Source organism: Ochlerotatus camptorhynchus, unplaced genomic scaffold (assembly GCF_037179485.1).
Source record: "Ochlerotatus camptorhynchus isolate MF236.1 unplaced genomic scaffold, CSIRO-AGI_Acam_v1.1 ptg000328l, whole genome shotgun sequence".
NCBI lineage: Eukaryota > Metazoa > Arthropoda > Insecta > Diptera > Culicidae > Ochlerotatus > Ochlerotatus camptorhynchus.
The window spans coordinates 2,261,725-2,283,378 of record NW_027040816.1 but is presented as its reverse complement, the minus strand read 5'-3'; the positions used below and the strand labels follow the sequence as shown (position 1 = coordinate 2,283,378).

Sequence of the window (21,654 nt, the reverse complement as noted above, 5' to 3'; positions counted from 1 at the left end):
TAATCAAACAAAACGAAAATAGAAGTAACGGGAGGGAAAATGACGACGTTGGAGACATTGTAGATGGCCTGTACTGTTACTCTGATTAGTGTGTGCAGGGGAAACGCGAGGATCGCAGGTATTCGAGTAGCGATGGTTACAAGGGTCATCACGGTGGTGTCTTCAGTGGCCTCTCGAGCTAGTGGTGGTGGGGGTGGGGGTGCCAGTGACCTGGAGCTGGATCTGGGAACAGTGAGAAGTGGAGACATTAGTGGTGCTATTCGTAGAAGATCGTCGATTTTGAAAGGTTGGATTAAACGGGGCGCGGAAAACGGTGTGACAAATCAGCAGCGGCAGCATCAGCAGAGAAGAGTAGTGGCGAAGGTACTGTAAACAGACAGCAGCTAGGGTAACTGGGGTTGTTTTTGTCATTATGCTTGAGGCGGAATGGTTGAATATCGGAAGTGGATTTAGAGCTGGTAGTTCAATCTTCCTAATTGGATGTAATTATTTATTTTCGAATTCTACGAATATAGTCACGATTGTTGCAGTTACTCTATTTTATCACTAATGTGATCATAGCAGAAACGAGATTTTAATTCATTGATTTACGGTTGACTGATACATGCAACAAGATAGCGGCGAATGCTGAAATCTGTTTAGATTTATCTGTGCCCATTAATTGTTGAGCAAAAATACAACAAATTCTTTCGAAGGGTACTGCCATAGTCAGTTTTTTGAAAGTTGCTGTTTAACTATTAATTTACATTGTGCAAAATTACTAATAATACACTTCTGTACATATTTTTTTTTATCTGGAAAAACTTACCTAGAGGAACCAACCAGAATGAATTACTGACACGAGTGAATGGGAGCTTTGACGAGAACGTAATTTATCTCCACTACTCCCGATACTTCTGGAAATTGAATGTTGTATCACCTCACCACCCTTAACATTGAGAAGCAATATCCGTTTGTGGTAGAATGCAGTAAAGCTGAATGCAAGTAAAACGAATGCTTTATTCAAATCGCGTTGCAGAACGAAATTGTTGAACCAATGTGAAAAAGTTTATGGAGTACTTCGTACATTGTATCATTTCATATATCATATGATTGTAGTTAAATAAATTACAAAGTTTTAATTACAAAGTTTTTTCAACTACTGTTCTAATATTATTATGTAGGGGAGGAAGGGGCATAATGTTTTTTTTTTGTTTATTAATTTATTTGATAAGGCTCAACCGAATTAACTTTACAGAGCCGAGGATTCTGGGTCACTATACAATACATCTTAAAACTATAGTCAAAAGGTACAACACAATAAACACTTTATCTTCCGCTATCCAAAAAGCCTCCTCGATCAGAACTGGAGCCGCTTCTAGTAGTTTCATTGTATGGCAAATTGTTGTACGCCAACGAGGGTCAGAGCGCGTCCATTGCAGCAATGGACGCAAAACGTGGTCAGCACTCACACACTCATCACGAAACGGTTGATTTCCAAAGTCGACGACGCATCGACCGAAAGAACTGCTGATGAAGAACAATGAGGAGGACCACACAATGGTTGCTGCCGAGAAAACAGACAGAAGCCGGCACCGGTGGTGTAGTGGTAAGCGTGACTGCTTTCTCACCCCAATGGGTCTGGGTTCAATCCCAGCCGAGGTCGGTGGGATTTTTCTGAGGCATAAAAATCTCTGGTCACGTCTTCCCTCGGAAGGGAAGTAAAGCTGTTGGTCCCGGCCCATGTGTGTTGATGAATGGGTGCGATATCCTACGCAGGTGTGGAAGCTGCCTTCCTGCACATTCGATTGCCGTCATTGGATGGCAATCGATGTCCGTCGGTGATTGGCATTAGATTGCGGAACAGAGACCGACGTTAAATAAAGGAAAGAAAGAGAAAACAGACGATCGCGTAGCACACATCGAGAGTGGCCTGCTTTTGTCGACAGCCGAGTGAACACTGAGGGGCATAATGTGCACCCTAAGAAATGTAGAATTTATTTGCAGCATAGTCCAAAAGAACTCACAGTATTAGGCTGCTATATGTACTTCAATGTAATCCTTTTCGGTTTTAACCTGATGATGACAAGGCATCACATTAAAATTTATAACTTTGTTTTGCATTTTCTACGATTTGAAATAAATTACAATTCCCTTATGTATTCTTTTAATTGTGTATTGAACCAAATTTTAGGTTTGTTCATTGTGAAATCTTGTTTGGTTAAAGAGACAATACATTATCGGACACAATTGGGCGAAGGGTCTCAGAATGCTATGAAATTTTGCCCACAAGTAGAGTTTATGGCTAATCGAAGACAACGTATCATAAAGACTGGTAACTATTCCATTTTCTCATTCGACCGCTATAAATCAGGCACAATCGCTTGCCGCTCAACGGTAAATGCTTCAAACGCATTTGTTAGCAAAGGTTACAACCCCAGATGAAAGGTTTGTGTATTTGGTAATTTTTTCTATGCATTGGTTCGACCTTTGCCCAAGTGCTGCGCAACATGATATTATGTCTTCGGTTTAATTAAATGAAAAAAAAAAACTTCCCAGGGAAATTTTAATTGAAGTTTAAGGATTTTCCTTGACTTCACATACTTTGAAAATTCGTAGCTCATTAACCAAGCATCTTAGAAACATTTTTTTTAAATCGATTTCTCGTAAATTAAATTCTTACCCCTCTAAATTAACAATGTTAGCTGGTAGCGGAAACATTCTTCTACCTGTTGGTGTCATTAATTTTCATAAGTGGGCTTTTATTCGAGAGAAATCGACAGCTAAAGTCATTGTTTACAAATGCAATTACGCCCCTTTGAAATGTTGGCACTGAATTGATCGTGAATATTTCGTTAACAGAAATCTTTCAGTAGACCATTACGTGCACCCCAGCGTCCATATTCTCCAATTTAATTCTGATAAGCTGTCTCTGACAGGTTTCGAAAAAACCAAGGAGCCTATGATCAGTTTCATGAATTGACCACTTTACTGATGTTCCGGATCATTCGAAGTACCATCCTGTTGTCCCGTGCGTTCATATTACGATCGCAATTCCGAATTGATTCTGATAAGACGTCTTTAAGAGGGTACGAAGAAACCAGGAGCTCTAGGATCTGATTCATGAATTGACCTCTTTTACGGATGTTCCGGATCTTCTTGCGGACCATCTCGTAGTCGCCAGAGTCCATATTTTGGTAACAACTCCGAATTCATTCTGATAAAATGTCTATTAGTGGTTTCGTAAAAACCCCGGAGTTATAGGATCAGTTTCATGAAATTACCATTTTTACGGTTCTTCTGGATCTTCTGGTGGACCCTCCCTTGGTCCCCAGCGTCAATTTTCTGGTCACAACTCTGAGTTCATTAAGATAAGATGTCTATGGTCAGGTTCACGGATTGACCACTTTTAGAGATGTTCCGGATCTTCCGGTGAGCCATCCCGTATTCCCCAGAGTTGATATTCCGGTCACAACTCCTAATTTATTCTGATAAGAGCAGCCCAGCAGGATGCCTTTCGTGAAGAAATCAGGGAGCTTCAGCGAGGAAATCCAGTTCCAAAAGGTTCATCAGTGCGTCGATTGTTCCCGTTCATAGACCCAGAGAGAATCTTGCGAGTTGGAGGTCGGCTTAATCTTTCTCAGCTTCCCTACCAGTCAAAACACCCTGCCCTCCTCCCAAAGAACCATCCGTTCACTCGGCTAATCGGTGAGCACTACCATCGGAAACTTGTCCACGGCGGCGGGCGTCTCCTCTTGTCCACGATTCGCGAAGAGTACTGGCCTTTGAATGGTCGTCATTTGGTCAAAGGCATCGTACGAAATTGCTTCCGTTGCTCCCGGCGCCATCCGATACCCGAACAGCAGCAAATCGGTCAGCTACCTGCTTCAAGGATCGTTCCAAGTCGTCCGTTCTCCAACACAGGCGTGGATTACGCTGGTCCGTTGTATATCAAGCCTATTCACAAGCGCGCCGCGCCCGCAAAAGCTTACCTGTGCGTATTTGTATGCTTTGTGACAAAGGCCGTTCATTTGGAATTGGTTGGGGACCTTTCTACCCAAGGATTTCTAGCGGCTTTGCGACGGTTCACCTCAAGGCGGGGAGTCCCAACCCACCTATATTCCGATAATGGGAAAAATTTCGAAGGAGCAAAGCGCGAACTGGTCGAGCTATTCGCCAGATTTAGGAGCAACAACGAGCAGAGCATAATCGCTTCAGCCTGCTCCGAGCAAGGGACAATGTGGCGCTTGACTCCTCCTAAGGCACCACACTTTGGTGGCCTATGGGAAGCAGCGGTCAAGACTGCCAAGCGGCTTTTATTTCGCCAATTAGGTAGTACACGTCTCTCGTTCGAAGCTTACTACACTATTTTACATCAAATCGAAGCAGTAATGAATTCTCGTCCATTGCTCCCGATGTCCGACGATCCAAACGATCTTGCTGCACTGACGCCGGCACGCTTCCTCATCGGAACGTCTCTTCAAGCCCTGCCCGACCCAGACCTCCAGCACGCATCGGTGGGCACCCTCGATCACCTCCAAAAGCTCCAGCAACACATCCAGAAATTTTGGAGTCACTGGCGATCAGAGTACCTACAGGAGTTAATGAAGGACACCAAGCTTGCTGCACGAAACGATGAGATTCAACCCGGACGAATGGTCATCTTAATCGACGAAATGTTGCCGACGACCCGTTGGCCGCTTGCCCGCATTACGGAGGTGCACCCTGGAAGCGATAAGTTAATTCGAGTTGTTAGCCTACGAACTGCGAAAGGCATCATCAAGAGACCAATCACCAAAATTTGTCTGCTGCCGCATCCAGAACCGATTCCCGAAGATGAACGACGCGACGATCCCACCGCTGATTTGCATGCCAGCTATGGAATTCCCACCTAGAAATATAAGAAAAACCAAATAGTTATGAGAAAATTACTTACCTGTAGATTATGTTAATCATTCGTTTTGTTTTTGTTTGCTTTGACGTTTGTTTGTTGATAGTTAATCAAGGCGGCGGGTATGTTGGTTCTGGCCACACGGAATGCGATTTCCTTCCCCCCGCGATCAGCTAGTGGTAGCCTGGGGGGGGGGGGGGGACGTGCTGTCAAATCAGCCTACTGATCATTCTTGTATAAAACTGGCTCCAAACGTAAACAATCGCTGTAGGTTTCTTATGGCTTGTTTACCTTTGGAACCAGTTATGCGAGGCATGCGAGGTAGGCGACGATTGTTCGTATTTGACAGCCACCTCCCCCCCTTGGTGGTAGCAGACGCCAATTTAGACCAGTTTCTCTAGCCGTTCTGGCAACCGCGGTTGCACAGCTGATTGTGTGTGAGGTAAAAACGAATATTGTAACCGAACCAAAGATCAGATTTTTTTGAACACCCGAGCAGTGAAGTGTAATAAAGTGCAAATAGTAAAGTTTGTGAAAGTTGTTCTCCAATAAAGTTCTTTTTACTTACCACTTAACGTGAGTTTGCTGTGAAGTGAGTGAACTTACCTGAGCATCTGCTGTGCTGCTTCCTGCCGGTGTCATCTGCTGTAAGTGGCGGCTATCCACTGTCGCTGCCCACCACCAAGTGAAAGAATAAAAACACAACGTAGGATAACCAATTTCGTGGTAAGCGCCTACATAAATTTGAGTTAAGTTTAAAATCATACACAAAGCAGATCATCATCATCATCTCAATGTGGCCCTCGATACACAAAAGGTTGGAGACCCAAGGGCAAATCAACTATGCACACTGTGCCAAACCACAGTATGCCACACTGATCGGCACAGTTTGGCACTTTAAAATACACACTGACAAGTAAGACACAAACAATATAATACAAAATGGCGATTGATGACGTTTTACCAATCGTTGACTACTTTGTTTACCTCAAAGTAAACCTAGTGTTAGAAAATTATATTTCATACTTGAAAGTTGCGACTGGTGAAACAGCGATTTAACCAAGGATTTAAATATGTAAAACGGATGCCCAGCGGGTTCAAGAATCGTTCCTTGCAACAGAAACATATTGTAAGCATTCTCTGAACCATGATCACTTCACAACTAGCAAAACTTAGATCAACTCATCCGATTTACAGCGAAAATCCTAGCGGCTCTCATTCAGAACAGCTTTAATTCGGGCATCACACTTACCGAGTCCTTCATCCACATCATGGCCGGACGAGAGGGTTTTATCGATACGGCAGTCAATACGACCTAATCGGGTTATCTCCAGCGATGGTTGGTAAAATGCATGGTAGATCTGATCGATGGTACGGTTCGAAAGGCGATCGTTGAGTTTACCTATGGTGCAGACGGGTTGGGTCTCGTCAAATGAAAATCAAAAACAATTCGGTAGAAATCGGTCGCAATACAAATCCCTGGACGAAAATTCTCTGAACGTAATAAAAATTGTTCCACCTGTGGAGAAAATTTTAAGGAAGTCTGATCTCGTATCATCGTAAATTGCTCGTATATAACGACTACACTGGCTATGGAAATTATAAACTGGTCAAACCGACCAACACGGTTTCGCCTGTGCCCACCAACACCAAGGAAGGAAATGGAACATATATACCGGAATGGAACTGTACCGGGGATGGCGGAACACTTATATTTTGCTGTTATCCGTCCGAATTATAGAATATCCTGTCGTGGGTATCCGATATCGAAGCGTACAACGACAAATCAAAGCAGGATCTTCAAGAGTTGAACTACATTTACAGTTTTGTTGTTATATAATAACCAATAAATTAAATAGAGGGTAACATAGAATTGGGCATCAGACTCAGATCCCAATCTGCGCAGGATCTTCCGGAATGGATTTATTCATTTCCTTGCTGAGATAACTCAGCGACCACATTGACTAGTCAAAACGTTGATTTAATGATCTTCGTTTATCTCTCCGTATAAAATATAAAACAATCGAAGGTATACCGACGGAGCAATTTTATCAACTACTAGGCCGTTTCTCGTAGCTCATGAATCACGAATCGTCCTCACTGGTTATGTTTGTGATCTGTGTGACCTGGGCGGAAACTTCTCGAGTTCTAGGCAGTCCGTTGAAGGTCACTGTCACTAGCGTACACAGGAATCTCTTAAGGAGGGGCAATTTTTCGTTGTAGTTTTTCTACCTTGCCCAGAACTGCAAATCTTACACCAGAAATTTTCAATACAAACTTGCCCCAGAAAATTTAACACCAGAAAATTTCAATTGACCAGAATGATGCAAATTTTCCAACATTAATGTTCAATAAAAATTGCTTCTCCAATCTTCTGATTGAGTGTTCACTCGGCTGTCGACAGAAGCAGACCACTCTCAATGTGTGTCACGCGATCGTCTGTTTACTCGGCAGCAACCATTGTGTGGTCCTCCTCATTGTTCTTCATCAGCAGTTCTTTCAGTCGATGCGTCGTCGACTTCGGAAAGCAACCGTTTCGTGATGAATGTGTGACTGCTGACCACGTTTTGCGTCCATTGCTGCAATGGAAGCGCTCTGACCCCCGTTTGCGAATCTGCCATACAATGAAACCACTGGAAGCGGCTCCCGTTCTGGTGGAGGAGGCTTATTGGATAGCGGAAGATAACATATTTATTGTGTTGTACCTTTTGACTATAGTTTTAAGATGTATTGTATAGTGAAAACAATCCTCGGCTCTGTAAAGTTAATTCGGTTGAGCCTTATCAAATAAATTAATAAATATAAAAAAAAAATCTTCTGATTGCTGCAGATTTCCTTTTTCCATTTTCCACCAGACATTTTCAATGTAGCTTGCTTCTCCTATCATCAGAATGTGGCAGGTTTTCCACCAAATAAAGCTTGCCACTATTTTCAGATTTTTCATCATAAATTTTCAGTAAAGCAGCTGGTCATCATCATCAGGTTGGTGCAAATTTTACACCAGAAATTATTATTAAAGTTTGTTTCTCTATTCAGCAGAAGGATGCAAATTTATGACCAAAAATTTTCCGAAAAGCTTGCCAACCCGTTCACAAGAACGGTGCAGATTTTCCACCAGAAATTTTCAATATAGTGCTTGTGCCTTCATTTACCACACCAGTGCATGTTTTCCACCAGAATATTTCTGTTCATTTCATTTATCAGAGCGATGCAAATTTTGCACCAGAAATTTTCAATAAAGCATGCTCCTCCATTCACCAGAACGGGGCACCAAAAATTGTCAGTTAGGTTTGTTTCACCATGCACCTTTGTGGTGCTATTTTCAATGTAAATTTTAATGTTTCTACATTCACCACAGTGTGATTCAACTTTTCCACCAGAATTATTCATTTTGATTAGTCACCTTGATGATATTTTTACACCAGAAATATTCAATAAAAAGCTTTTTCTTCGATTTACCACCACGAACGTGAATTCCTAAACCTTAAATTTATCCTCTTCTTTTAACCCTCCATGAACCACCTTGAAAAAAAAATCACATAAGAAATTTTTTGTATGCACCACTGTGGTACAATTTTTTTACCAACAAATTTCATTGAATTTCGGTCCTTCATGCACATTTGTGGTGAAATTTTCAGGCACCATCTCAAAGGAATTGACGCAAAAAGGGTTTTCAGTTCCCTTATATTATGAAATGAAGTTATTTGATGATGATGATGATGATGGTCCCACCTCTTACCCCTACAAAGGTTTGAGCTGGACGATTTATCTTTAAGATAATTAAATATGACATTTTAACCAGGTTGGCAAACAAAATCGAACTGGTTTCAGTTACAGATATAAATTCCCTCTAGAGTTTACAGTTGCTTCACAGCGATATAAATGTTGAAAAGCTCAGGCGTCCACCTCTTAGTTCGCCTTTTTGTCCACCTAAACTATTCATAAGTATTACAAGCAATCAAGAGTTAATGAACAATCAACAAAGCATCCTATTACACTAGTAACCCCGCAATTTGATGCTATCATAATTTTCAGCAATGTCAGGAATGCTCACGAACCCCCAACATTTGCCAGAAAACTTACTACTAACTCAAGGTATCTTCCAAATAAGCTTCAAAATTGCATTTTTTTTTATCAAATGTTAAATTCAGTCCTCTATATCCGTAATACGCGCGCGAGGCTCAAACCTTTGTAGACTACTATTTTTTTTACTACTACTATTAAATCATATATCAAAAATCCATCATCACCATCGTGGCGAACAAAATAGTTTTTGCAGTGCTACAATAATTATTAAAAAGTCGTTATAACAGCTATCCATACAAAGTAATCCGTTAAAAATAACTTCGTCAAGATACATAATTTGTCAATTCATAAAAAAAAAATCACTGGATAACCGTTCAAAAGACAGTTTTAACGTGTGAAATGCAATGTCTCTTAAATTCTGCTAATGTTGTTGAACGTTTAATGTGTCTAGGCATCGAATTGAAAACATTTATTCCTTTAAAAAATAATGAATTCTGTGAAGCACAAGTCAAGAAATGTGGTGTTCTTATTTCATCCGCGTTTCTAGTATTATATCTATGAAAGTCACTTCCTCTTTCAATTCGATCACACAAATATCGAGGCAGCAAACCGTTAACTACTTTAAAAATTAACACCATAGTCAAATATACAATTCTTTGCTTCACCGACAACCATTGTAAGGCGTCTAACATCAAAGTTGAGGAAGTGAATCTATTACATCTCAAAATCAAACGCATTATTTTATTCTGCAAGCGCTGTAATCTTGATATTTGTGTTGCATTCGACAGAAATAAAATGGATGGGCAAAAGTCTAGATGAGGAGAGATGATTGATTTGTATAGCTGTATTTTACTGGCAATAGTTAAATCGTTTTTCAGTCGACATAGAATTCCATACTTCTTGGCAATTTTCTTGATGACATTGTCAATGTGAGAGTTGAACTTAAGTTTGTCATCAATAATCACGCCAAGATATTTAATCTCCTGAACGCGATCAATAGTCTCATCATCAATTACAACGGAGACGTTCTCATTTAATCGATTCCGCGAAATTACCATAAATTTAGTTTTACTTGTATTCAATTTTAACTGCTTACACTTCAACCATCTACTTAGATACTGCAAATCTTCATTCAAGTGTGAGACGGCAACTTCTAAATCCTTAGCTGCAATGAATAACACAGTATCATCTGCAAAAAGGTTAATGTCGCAAAACCGTAAAACACGTCGCAAGTCATTAATATACATAATAAATAAAAGGGGCCCTAATACACTTCCCTGGGGCACTCCAAGGTTGTTCCCCACGGGACTGGAAACAGAATCATTAAAAACAGTCCGTTGAGTTCTGTCAGACAAATAGCTTTCAAACCATTTATATGCAGTACTCGTAATTCCAAAGCGCTTGATTGTACTTAACAGTAAGGGCCTAGAAATTGTTTCAAAAGCGCGTTTCAGATCCAAAAAAACAGCAACAATCGTATCTTTACGCTCCAAGTTGTCTTTCCACTTTGCTAACACCAAATTCAATGCAGTTTCACAAGAATGACCTTCCCGATATCCCGATTGTTCTGGTATCAACAAAGAGTTGCTATTCAAATACTCCAACAGCTGGCCTTTAACAACAAGTTCTAAGATTTTCTCTAATGTGTGCAACATGTTGATGGGACGAAACTCTTCGGCTTTAATCGTTCCAGCAACTTTTTGAATAGGAATCACTAAGGATTCCTTCCAAATTTGTGGCACATGTCCATTCTGCAATGATTCATTAATAAGGTCCAGAAAGATGTGGCCAATGACATGAAAGCAATCTTGAATAACTCTAGCATTAACATTATCTACTCCAGCCGATTTTCCTAATGAAAAACAAATAACTCTAAGTTCATCTAATGTAATTGGGTGAAAAACTTCAAATCTGCAACTACTATTAACTGGCTGTTTTATTTCGTCAGGTTCATCGACCAATTCAATAGATTGATTAATCAATGAAACACTGTCTACGAAATAATCATTAAACTTAGATGCAATTACTTGTTCTGACTGTTCTAATGTGCCATTAAAAGTTATGAACCGCGGTTTGCAATTACTAGGTTTTAATAAAGATTTCAAAATTTTCCATAACTCTTTGCTGTTGTTTTGATGCTGATCAATCTTCCTTTGAACATATTCACAACGAGTTTTCTTTATCGATTGTGAATACTTATTACGCGCGATTGTGTACCTATTTATAAAAGAGGGGGCAATTGCCCCACCTTGCCCCATCCTGTGCACGCCAGTTCACTGTCCCATTTCCGAAGTATTTCAGATTTGGACTGTGACACATTGGCCATTGGTTTACATTGGTGTTACATTGCGTAAGGTACCACTGAACTTGATAGCTTGGTAGACTGGAACGGTTGGTGGTTCAGGTATTAGGCATAATACTCATCGACACATACTTCCGACTCGATCAGAAAACCTGTATCGAGGATGTTGCTCTTAAGCTGGGTTTAGACTAGGAAGTCAAATGATCAACTCAGTTGAATTCAATTGGCTTGACAAGTTGAGCCTGGTTCAACTTTTTTCAATTCAAGTGAGTTGATCAAGTCAGTTGAATGGCATGGTTTACACGTTCAATTACAATTCAACTGACTTGATCAATTGACTTGCCCTGTCTAAACCTAGCTTTAGGGTGGAATGTGGAATTGAACAACTACCTGTTTTTATTCTGGGTTTGCTTTAGTCGAAGAGGTGGCAATTTCGTCTACATCGGGACATCGTGCCAAAATCTTATGAACTGGTTGAATTTGCAGGTACAGGTTTGATGACTTCCAGTTCCTCTCTCATCGCCCTCTCCCATGTTCTTGAAAGAATAAAGCTGAATGCTTGTCAAGAACGATCAGAAAAATTGAAAATGTAAACACAATCTCAGGGTTGCCAAACTCATATCCCATGACATAATAATTAGCACACTTCGATACGTTCGGCACAACTTAATCTCTCGGCACGCATTAAGATGTGCAGAGTTAAATACCCCTAGTGGAAACCACATTTAGTCCCTTCACTATTCATTATTGGAGGGGGTTCATTGGATTAGAAGTTTTCCGTTATCTAAATGAAATAATAAGGACAAGTATTTCGAAGCGAGGCGAGGTTATATACACGAGTGATTCATGTTGATTTGAGTCTTCTATCCCTGAAAAATGCCTCCAGCCGATTAGGCGTACGATTCATTTGAAGAAAAGCGTTAATTTGTTTTATTTTTCACTGTGTACTGATCGTTAAACCATTACTTGATCATTCTCGAATATATTATTATCGTTTTTGGGATATCAGACTACCTCTTACCTGATTTTGACTGGTCAGTTGTTTGATCAGCTGGAAACACTGATCCATGATTTTCAATAAATTAGCTTTTTCGTCTCGCTGGTAATAACCCTACTGCTTACTGTCAACTTATCATTGGCATAGCTCTAATTGATGTAATTAAATCATTAATCTTGTCATGATCACCTTGAACTGAAACGGCAAATTCCGTGTAGCCCAGAACCATGATCTCATACTTCAAAGCAAACGTTATCAACTACCGATTTTCAGTTATCATCATCAACCTTAAGACTAGATGAGTCGAAAAATCAATCCGAATGGAATTTACATTCGAGCCAAAGGTTTCAATTGACAAAAAATGTACTTGATTGTAGCATGAAGTCATGCTACTGCTGCAAAAACTCACGAACGTACCAAAAATGTAAACCACGAGGTCTCTCCACAGGAATGCGATCTTTCATGAGACAATCAGCGGCCAAAAAAAAAAGAACAAGCCAGGAATCTGTTATTTTTTACTCTGCTTAACCTTTGGCTTCATCCTACTGCGCTGCTCTGTCGTAAAGGGAAGATTGTTTCTTCAATGGCCAGAAATGAATGGAAAAGAAACAAATTGTTCGAAGCGATAAGCGGTTTAAGAACATCATCGTCGTTGTTTGTCTCATCCAATCGGGTTGCTGTGAAAGCCCGCCAAGAATCGGTTCGGTCTTTATATTTGAATATACAAATAAGCCTACTGTCTGCTTTTTATTTTTTCCTTGGAAAGAAGCAAATGTAGGAACTTTCTTTGGCTTCCATTTGGTTTCGACTGATCGAGGTGCAACGCAAATGAAATGGAAATTTTTTGCTTGCCGTGTTGTCCTTTTCCGATATCGAAACGCACCACTGAACTCCCAAGAAGTCGAACTTGTTTTTCAGTCTGAGTGTGAGTGCCGACTTTGAATAAGCGATAAGTCGTCTTTTTCGCTTGATATGATGCACAGACAGGGTATTAAAGTGTATGGGGGGGGGGGGGGGGAGGGGGGGTCCAGGTTTGACTGTAGCACCAATGCACATTTATTCAAAGGATATCACATTTCCAGTCTGTTCTATGCCGGGAGAAGAAGGTGCTAATGGGTGTATTGTTAAACTGCTTATGAGGAATTTCCGAGTTTACGACAAGTGCCGTTTATATTAGAACGGAATTTTTGAGTTAATTGAAAGATGTCAATTGAAATTCTATCAAATCAGGTGCTCAATGAACTGTGGGAACACGAAGCACTTAATTACTTAGCTGATTCCACTACTGACGAGGGCTTCAGTAAAATCACAACTGAAGGAGAGGGAACACGGTTCTGGTTGGTTTTTGCGGGGAGTTATAGCTGATTGCACAATCCTCTCCGGTTCCTCCCCGGCACCTCGACTCGGTCCCGTAGGTGAAGGTATGGTTAGGATTTCAACCCATGCTCGCCCTTGTTGTTGCCGTGGATATTTGATAGCCCTTTGCACTTCACTGCGTTTGCCAATAAATGCGTCTGGCACCACAGTGCGACATATCGTGTCGCCGTTGGGCTTCATATTGGTCCTAAATACTTTTGCTGGGGATTTAAATGAACGGTAGAGTTATTTTGATTGAAAGCATTCAAACCCAGCCTGCGTTGGTCGCATTAAGCGAAGCCAAAAAGAATGTGAAAGGTGGTGCCGCATAAATTCGCTCCTCAGGATTTGCCAGCGCAAATTCAGAAATAAGCTGAGGTCAGAGTTGTTTGTTTTACAGACTTTAGACACTAGATACTAGTTTTAATCGCTCGAATGTCGATTGTTGCCCGGAATACTATAGTGTGCATTAGGGTGGATCAACTTTGTATGGTGGATCACAACCCCCTGCTCTCCACTGTTCTTTTGATCTTCATTGAAGTTCCAAATCTCAAGAATGTCCCAAAAGCTCCACATGTTTAAACTTCCCCGAAATTTTGAATATAAGATCTTAAGATCTCTGAGCTTCCCTGGAGTGCTCACACTTAAAAATAACTAACTTTACACGAGACGTAATCCATCTTTGACGTAAATTATGGAACGTAAACAAACATGCCATGTAAAATTAAGTGTTCTCAAACCGAAACATATGCAACTCGACGAAAAGTACGATTGATTGAATTTATTTTCTCGTTTCTCGGGTGTCATTGTCTCTTGTGTCATTTGGGCCGCTTGCATGTGTAGGTCTCAGAGCACGGAAATTTACATGACTTTTTTGTAGTGTGTTTGTAGCTAGCTGTTTTTAAAGAGTCCAGACTGTAGACTTCTCCTCATATATTGACATCTCTGAAGTTTTCTGGTTCTCCCTGAAATCTGCAGTTAGTTTCTCTCAAACTGATGGCTCTGCCTTGAAGTTGAAGCTGATATGCCCAACATTTTACAGAAGTTCCCTTACTATCCCGCAGTCTATTTATGAAATTTTCCCGAAATCCTCAGTATTCCTCGAACCATCTTCCTATAGTTTTGGTGAACCCTCTTGAAGTTCTCACTACTCTTCTGATGATGTTTCTGGAATTGCCCTGATATTAATAAATCTGCCCTAAAGATCTCTAAACTTCCCGACGTTTTCTGAATCACCGTATATTTCTCACAACTTCAGTGAAATTTTCTTACATTTCCCAAACTTCCCTGATCCTCTCAGTAATTTTGGAAACTTCGATGTTCCCACTAGTTTTCTGAGTTAAATGGAACTGTCCTAAGGTTTAAGAAATTTACCTGGAGTTCTCGGAACATTCTTAAAATTCTCACAATTTTCCTGATAATCATGGCCTGTGCTACAGAACTGCTTGAAGCTACGTAACTCCCTTTAACTCAATTTAAGGTTCTGCAACTTTCCTAAAATTAATGGGATTTCCCTGAAGCTATTTGATATTCATTGAATTTTTATAAATTTTCCGGAAATCTATCGAACTGCCCTGAAGCTATCGAAACTTATCTGAAAGATTTTAAAACTTGCGCGTTTAGTTCTGGAAGTTCGTGAAATTTTCGGGACTACCCTCAAGTTTTCGAAACATCCTTTAAATGCTTAGAAATTCTCATTCTTGAGGTTGCCGCATTTTTTATGATGTTAATGGAACTAACATAAAGTACACAAAATTTTCCTGAAGTTCTTGGAATTTCATTAAAAGTCCCGTAATTTTCCTGACTTTCACAAGATTTCCAACCTCTGTAAAGTTTTCCGGACTTTGTTCTTGGAATAACTGTAACGTTCGTGAATTTTTTTCTGAAGATAATTTTTAGTTCTCAAAATTTTCCCTAAGGTTTCCATAATTCCAAGGTTCCACAAAAGCTTTCTTGAAGTGCACTTCCGATCATAAATTTGGGGTCACCATTTAAAAAAGCATGCAAATGTTTTTTTGCTCATATCTCTGCCATTTTACGAATGACTTTTGATCGCTATTGGTCATTTGAACGGTATTGACTGCTAAATCTCGAAGGTAACTGGTTTAATATATTTTACAATTTTTGTGTACCAAAACTTCCAAAATTCACACTGAATATTCATGGCTGATTTTCTCATAATTGGGAACGCTAATTATTATATACCCATCGAGATACGTTTATTAAAGTTTGGTTGACAAATTTTGAATATGCTTTAAATCAATCATATAGTTAGTCAAGTCGTCGATCAAAATGTTGGGTTCCCCACGTTGCAACGAAGTAAGATCATTTTATTGCCTTCCAAACACTGCAAATATAACTCAAATTGATCAAAAAATGGAAGCGAAAATACAAAACAACACTTCCAGGTTTTCTTTTGTGGGTTACGCTAAACTTTTGAGCGCTTACATCATACTGTGGCTGAACTTCAGTGGTCTTTTTGGTCATATCTCTGCCATTTTTCTTCAAATTTTAGTTTTCTATGGGGCATTTAGAAAGCGTCCGTCATCATTAATTTCCTACCATTACACGTCATATCCGTTTGGAAAATACACATATTGTAGGGTATTTGACAGTATTTCTCAAATCAATGGACACCATCTTGGATTCCAAAATGCCGGCGGATATCGACAGTCGTCACAACTAATTTGAAAAACCCAGAAAGTGGACGTGGACATCGGAATGAGAATCATTACCAACGGTAACGACATCCTTCGAACGTTACACCGCTGAGTTTGACTACAATGATCACCTGCGTAATGCTGCTGCCAGGAAAGTCAACTGAGCACTCTGTCTCTGGAGATACCCAAGTATACCAGTTTGTTCGCTTCGATCCAAAATGGCAGTTTTTTTTTTGCAACGGAGAAATTTTGTAGGACCCTGAAGGACATCGGAGGCTCTCTGAGTAGCTTCACCATCTTTCGGACATTGCAATGCAGTCGTTTCGTTAGGCTGACTACAACATTGATCACCTGCAGAATTTTAAACCGCTGTGCAATGGTGTAAGCACTATTACAAGTACCAGCATGTAAATTTCTTGTACCCCAAAAGGCTTTTTTCAGGGTCACTATATTTCTACGCTATAGAATTTCTTTTAAGATCTCTAGATGGTGAGTAAAACAGGTTCAGAAAATTGAAATATTTCTGAACCATGGAGAGAAATAACAGCAAAAAAGAATCATCAGCCAATAGCAGTGTACGGAAAATCACTATCAGCTTTAGGTCATTGAGTTTTCGTGAGAGAATAAACTTGTGTAAATCATCCAGCTCTAAACCTTCCCGCATACGTCAATTGGTAGCACGTTTATGCATTTCATGTTAGTTCTCCATCCACTGAAGCAAATACAACAGCAATATCAACAAATAGCGCCAAAATAAAAGGAGCGCCAAAAGGCAACAGTGGTTAGTATCTATTCGTTCCGGACCCTCCAAATCCAACAACCCTTTCGATGGGCACCAGGAAAAAACAACAAACGGTCCTCTTGAGAGCCGCCATTTCAAATACAGCAGGAGTTAAGATAATAGATTTTCGAATAATTTAAAGAACTAAGTGCAAACACGTGTGTTCCGAACACTCACGGCCTTTGCGCTAGATATTCCAGATCTTAGATGTAAAGTATTCATCACCTATTTCTCTTACCATCGGCCTATACTTACTGACATAGGAGTTACGCAAACTTGGGCTAAGTAAGCGTTTTTAAAAAGAAGTTCGGATTAAAACAACCTACTTGATAGATGGTCCAACTAGAACTAATTTATTTATCTCTATCACCTACCATGAACCCATAATATTTACGTCTACATATTGAAAGGAATTCACAGTCCAAATAATAATAAACATAACACTTGCAATCGTTGCGATATGTTGCCATTGCTGGAATCGGGAGATGTTGATAGTGCTGGAACTGGATGGTTGAGACGACTGGTGATAACTCCTTCCCCTTTAAGTGGCTTTGTCCTCAACGTCATATTGGTCAATCTGAAGAAGGCATATTAAAATAGTTGACTAATTCCTTGAATTTTTCATCTGATATATCCAAGTATGTTGATTTTGTTAAATTTCCTTCAAGTTCGATGTCCTCTTGGCCTGACGGTTTTTTAGATAGGTTAATCTCAATTTTAGTTTTGTTGATCCTCTTTAGTAAAATGATATAGGCCAAGACTATTGATGCAACAATAAATACTGTACTGATGCTGATAGTTCCAAATATTGTTAGTTTCCATTTTAAGGATTTATTTTCCAGGTATCATTTTTCTATGTTTTATTGTTAAATTTCCAAGATATTCCAGGGGTTTTATCAATGACGACCCTCTCGTACGCCATCAATCCAGTAGTTGGTCGATATGATTTACTGCTTATTTCCTTTAAAAAGTTTGAAAAATGGTGATCATCTAAAAATAGTTCACACTGTTCAAACTCTATTATAAATGGTCCCTCTATATTGTTGCTGCAATTCGATTGTAATGTAATATTAACATTGTTAAGTAGTATCAAACTATCCTTGAGACGTTTGATAACTCCATCCGTGTACGACTTTTCATAAGTACAATTTGCGTGTTGAATTTTAATTAAATTGTTGATGCACGCACTGCTTGGCTTTAGATTTTCTAAATTGGAAATTAATACATCATTGTCTTCTAAACATTTTTCTTTTGTTTAAAAGCTATGTGTTCCATTTTTAATTATGAGATTTAATCCAGTCGAAACTCTTTTTTGATTTTGTATTAATGAATCTATGAATTCATATTCATATGTTTCCAACGACAACAGCGGTATTTTCACAATAAAAACTATATGCGTAGAGTTCATAGCTATTCTTCATATGATGTCACTTGTATTTGGTGACTTTCCAGAAATCCTTTGGTACGTAGATAATCCTTAATGGATAGCATACGACTGCTCATTATTCCATGTTTTGCTAATAATATAGCGTCCTCTAAATTTTCTATTTGTTGTTGAATAGCATCAATATTGAAATAATCGTCAAAAGGTTGATCTCTTTATCATGTTACTTTTGAGATTTATGATCCAAATCTATAAGTTCATTGGTGAGACGGCTGATTTGTAAAATTCTTCCGTTGATTGCGTTATTAATGAAGATCTGATTATTGTTTTCAGCTATGACTATGTTCATTGTGGAGTTGATGATGCGAAGATCCTCAGCATCCGGAGTTCCTGCTATCCATTTGAAGAGAGTTCCAATACTTTCCCAGGGTTTCCTGTGCTTTGGTACTGGAATAAGTTTTGAAAAAGTTTGCTTTAATAAAACTTTTTTATTCTGCAGTAATCTATTCAACTGGCTATTATAAGCCTTTAAATTTACTAAATTATTAAAAATATCTTTAATATTTTTCAATTGATCAAATTCAACAGGCTGCATAATTTTGATGTACCCTAATTTGACTTTAGCATCGCCTAATGAACCTATAGCAAGTGGATTTCTATTAAGATCATGTATTTGTAGCATCGCACTAACTGCTTTTAGTAAAAATCTGCAATATAGGATAAATAAAAAACAACCAAGAACTAATTATTTTTAAATATTATCATCATTGTCATCTATAATAAAAGTTGAATGATTCTCAGTTACTTTGATTTTTTTAAACGAAGTTCTCTTTTCGAAATTGTATTAACTTTTCATACGCATAACTGTTAATTGGAAAATCTATATAATTTGGATCTACTATTTTTCTATTTTTATTTTCGATTTTTTTTATTACTCTATCCAAATTTTGATGCCTTTGTCTTGCAAAGTCTGTCACATTTAAATTTTCCACGTTGGTCCCTGTATCCAAATTTTTTGGCGTGTCATTTTTAAAAGAATGAATGGAATTGTTGTATTTATGTACTGTTAACTGTACTACTTCAATAACTGAGATATTAGATATGACTTCTTGTACATCTTATTATTTCTCTAATAGTAGAATGAACACGTTCAAGATGTTCAGACGCCCACATTCATCAGGATACGTTCAATTCGTCCGTTAGTTTCTGAATAATTAACTGGTGTTTTAAAAATATGTTTGCTTAAATTTCTTATTTGTTATTCAATAATTTCAGAAGTGAAAGTTCGTTCATTATCCATAACAACCATAGCCGGTATATTCCAATCGTATAATAAATCCATTAGTGGTTGTTGAAGATATAGAATAGACCTTGATTTTATTAATAGAAGAAATGAATATATTGTTTTGGTTGCATGCGAACATATCAATATCTATGTATAATTTATCCTGGATATTTTGGAGTTGGTGTTTTACAGATTATTCTTTTTGTGGTTTTCAATCGTACTTTTCAATTTTACAAATTTTACATGTATTTATGAACTGTTTTGTTTTCTTATGCATTTTGGGAAAATAACATACTCTAATTAACTTAATATTTCGATGTGCAAATGAATGTATTTCTTGTGTTTTTTTAATTTGATCATTGTCATTAGTAATATCTTCAACAATTTTTTGAGAAAATCAAGCTTTTATTCTGTTTGTATCTTATGTATCTTTATATATTTCTTGAATTAATGCCATGACAGGTTCTATTGTTAAAATACCATTTAAAACGTTTGGTAATAAGATTTCTGTTATTTTTTGTTCCAAAAATTGTTTTGAATAATAAGGTTCAGTGAATACATGTCTTTTATAACTTTCAAAGATAGTTGAAAAAGTATAAGAAGATCTAGAATCAATTTTAAATATGAGTTGGTTTTTGAAAACATTGAACGCTGATTTTGTTGATCGAATATATGATAGATCATCGCTGTCTGAAGAGTGGAGTGTGGGTGTTGAAGAGTTTATTTGTGTAGGGACCTCAATCGTGTGTATCGTATTTTTATTAATTTTGATTCGTGATAAGGCATCTGCAACAGTATTAGACAAACCTTTCTTATGAAAGATTTCATGATCATGTTCCTCGATGTATGCCTTCCACCGCTTTAATTTTGAATTGAACTTTGACTATATGTTTTTAGTATTACTTCTACGTGAAGTCAACGATTTACATAGTTGAAGATGCTAATTTCAAATAACAGACTGTAGTGGTAATTTTTATACGATAGATGGAGTAGATGAAAGCATAGAGTTGATAGTTCCGTTAGAGTACGGCAGTGTGAAGATTGTATATAGATATTAGAATAGCGAACTAGGACAACTTTTAAGGAAGGTACAAATCGGTTTTTTCACCAATGAAATGGGTTTATCACCATCTTTTGTTTTTTTTTGTGATAAAACTGCTCCAAGGGCTACATTAGAAGTGTCAGTTGTGATTATAAATGGCTTACTAAAATCGGGAAATATGAGGATATAATGTGAATTTAAAATATTTTTTTAAGTGTTAAAGGCATTGATTGCTTCTTCATTGAATTTAATTGGAAGTTTTTTTGATTCGTTTTTGGAAATTTTTCTATGTCCGTCATCTAAGAATGATTGTCAAAGGTTTTGCAAGTTTAGTATAGTCTTTAATAAATCTTCGATAATAACCTGATAATCCCAAAAACATGCTAAGTGCTTTAAGATAACCGGGTTGTGGGTAATTTTTGATAGATTCTACTTTTTTTTGGATTTGACATTAAACCATTTTCTGAAACAATGAATCCAAAACACACTACTTCTGTTTTTAAAAACTCTCGAAAATTAGCCTCTTTTAATGTTCTGAATACAATTTTTATATTTCCCATATGTTCTTGGGGCCTCCCTTAGCTCAGTCGGTAAAGGCGCAGCTACAAAGCAAGACCATGCTGGAGGTGGCTGGGTTCAATTCCCGGTCCGGTCTAGGAATTTTTCGGGTTGGAAAATTTCTCGACTTCCCTGGGCATAGAAGTATGATTCGACTTGCCACACAATTATACCAATGCAAAAATGGTACAGGCATCGAAAGCTCTCAATTAGTAACTGTGGAAGTGCATCTAGAACACTAAGTTGAGAGCACGCAATAAGCTAATATGCGATATGCAATAAGCTTGAAATAAGCTCGAAGAAGAAGAAGAAGAAGAAGAAGAAGAAGATGTTCTTCAAATGTTTTTCCAAAAATGATAATATCATCAATGTACACATGGAAAATCTTTCCAA

The 21,654-nt window shown here is 38.3% G+C and overlaps 1 protein-coding gene across 3 annotated transcripts in view; it reads left to right on the top strand.

Moving 5' to 3' along the window:
• Rab32 (RAS oncogene family member Rab32) overlaps positions 1–21,654 on the top strand; it is a 61,270-nt gene that overhangs the window by 12,221 nt on the left and 27,395 nt on the right. Inside the window, exon 1 of one of the 3 annotated variants that reach the window (XM_065230134.1) lies at positions 52–363. The exons of the other annotated variants lie outside the window; for them this stretch is intronic. Coding sequence (XP_065086206.1) covers positions 64–363 — 300 coding nt within the window. The 5' untranslated portion in view covers positions 52–63. Of the gene's footprint in view, positions 1–51; positions 364–21,654 lie in introns of those variants that run through there. 3 annotated transcript variants of the gene reach the window in all.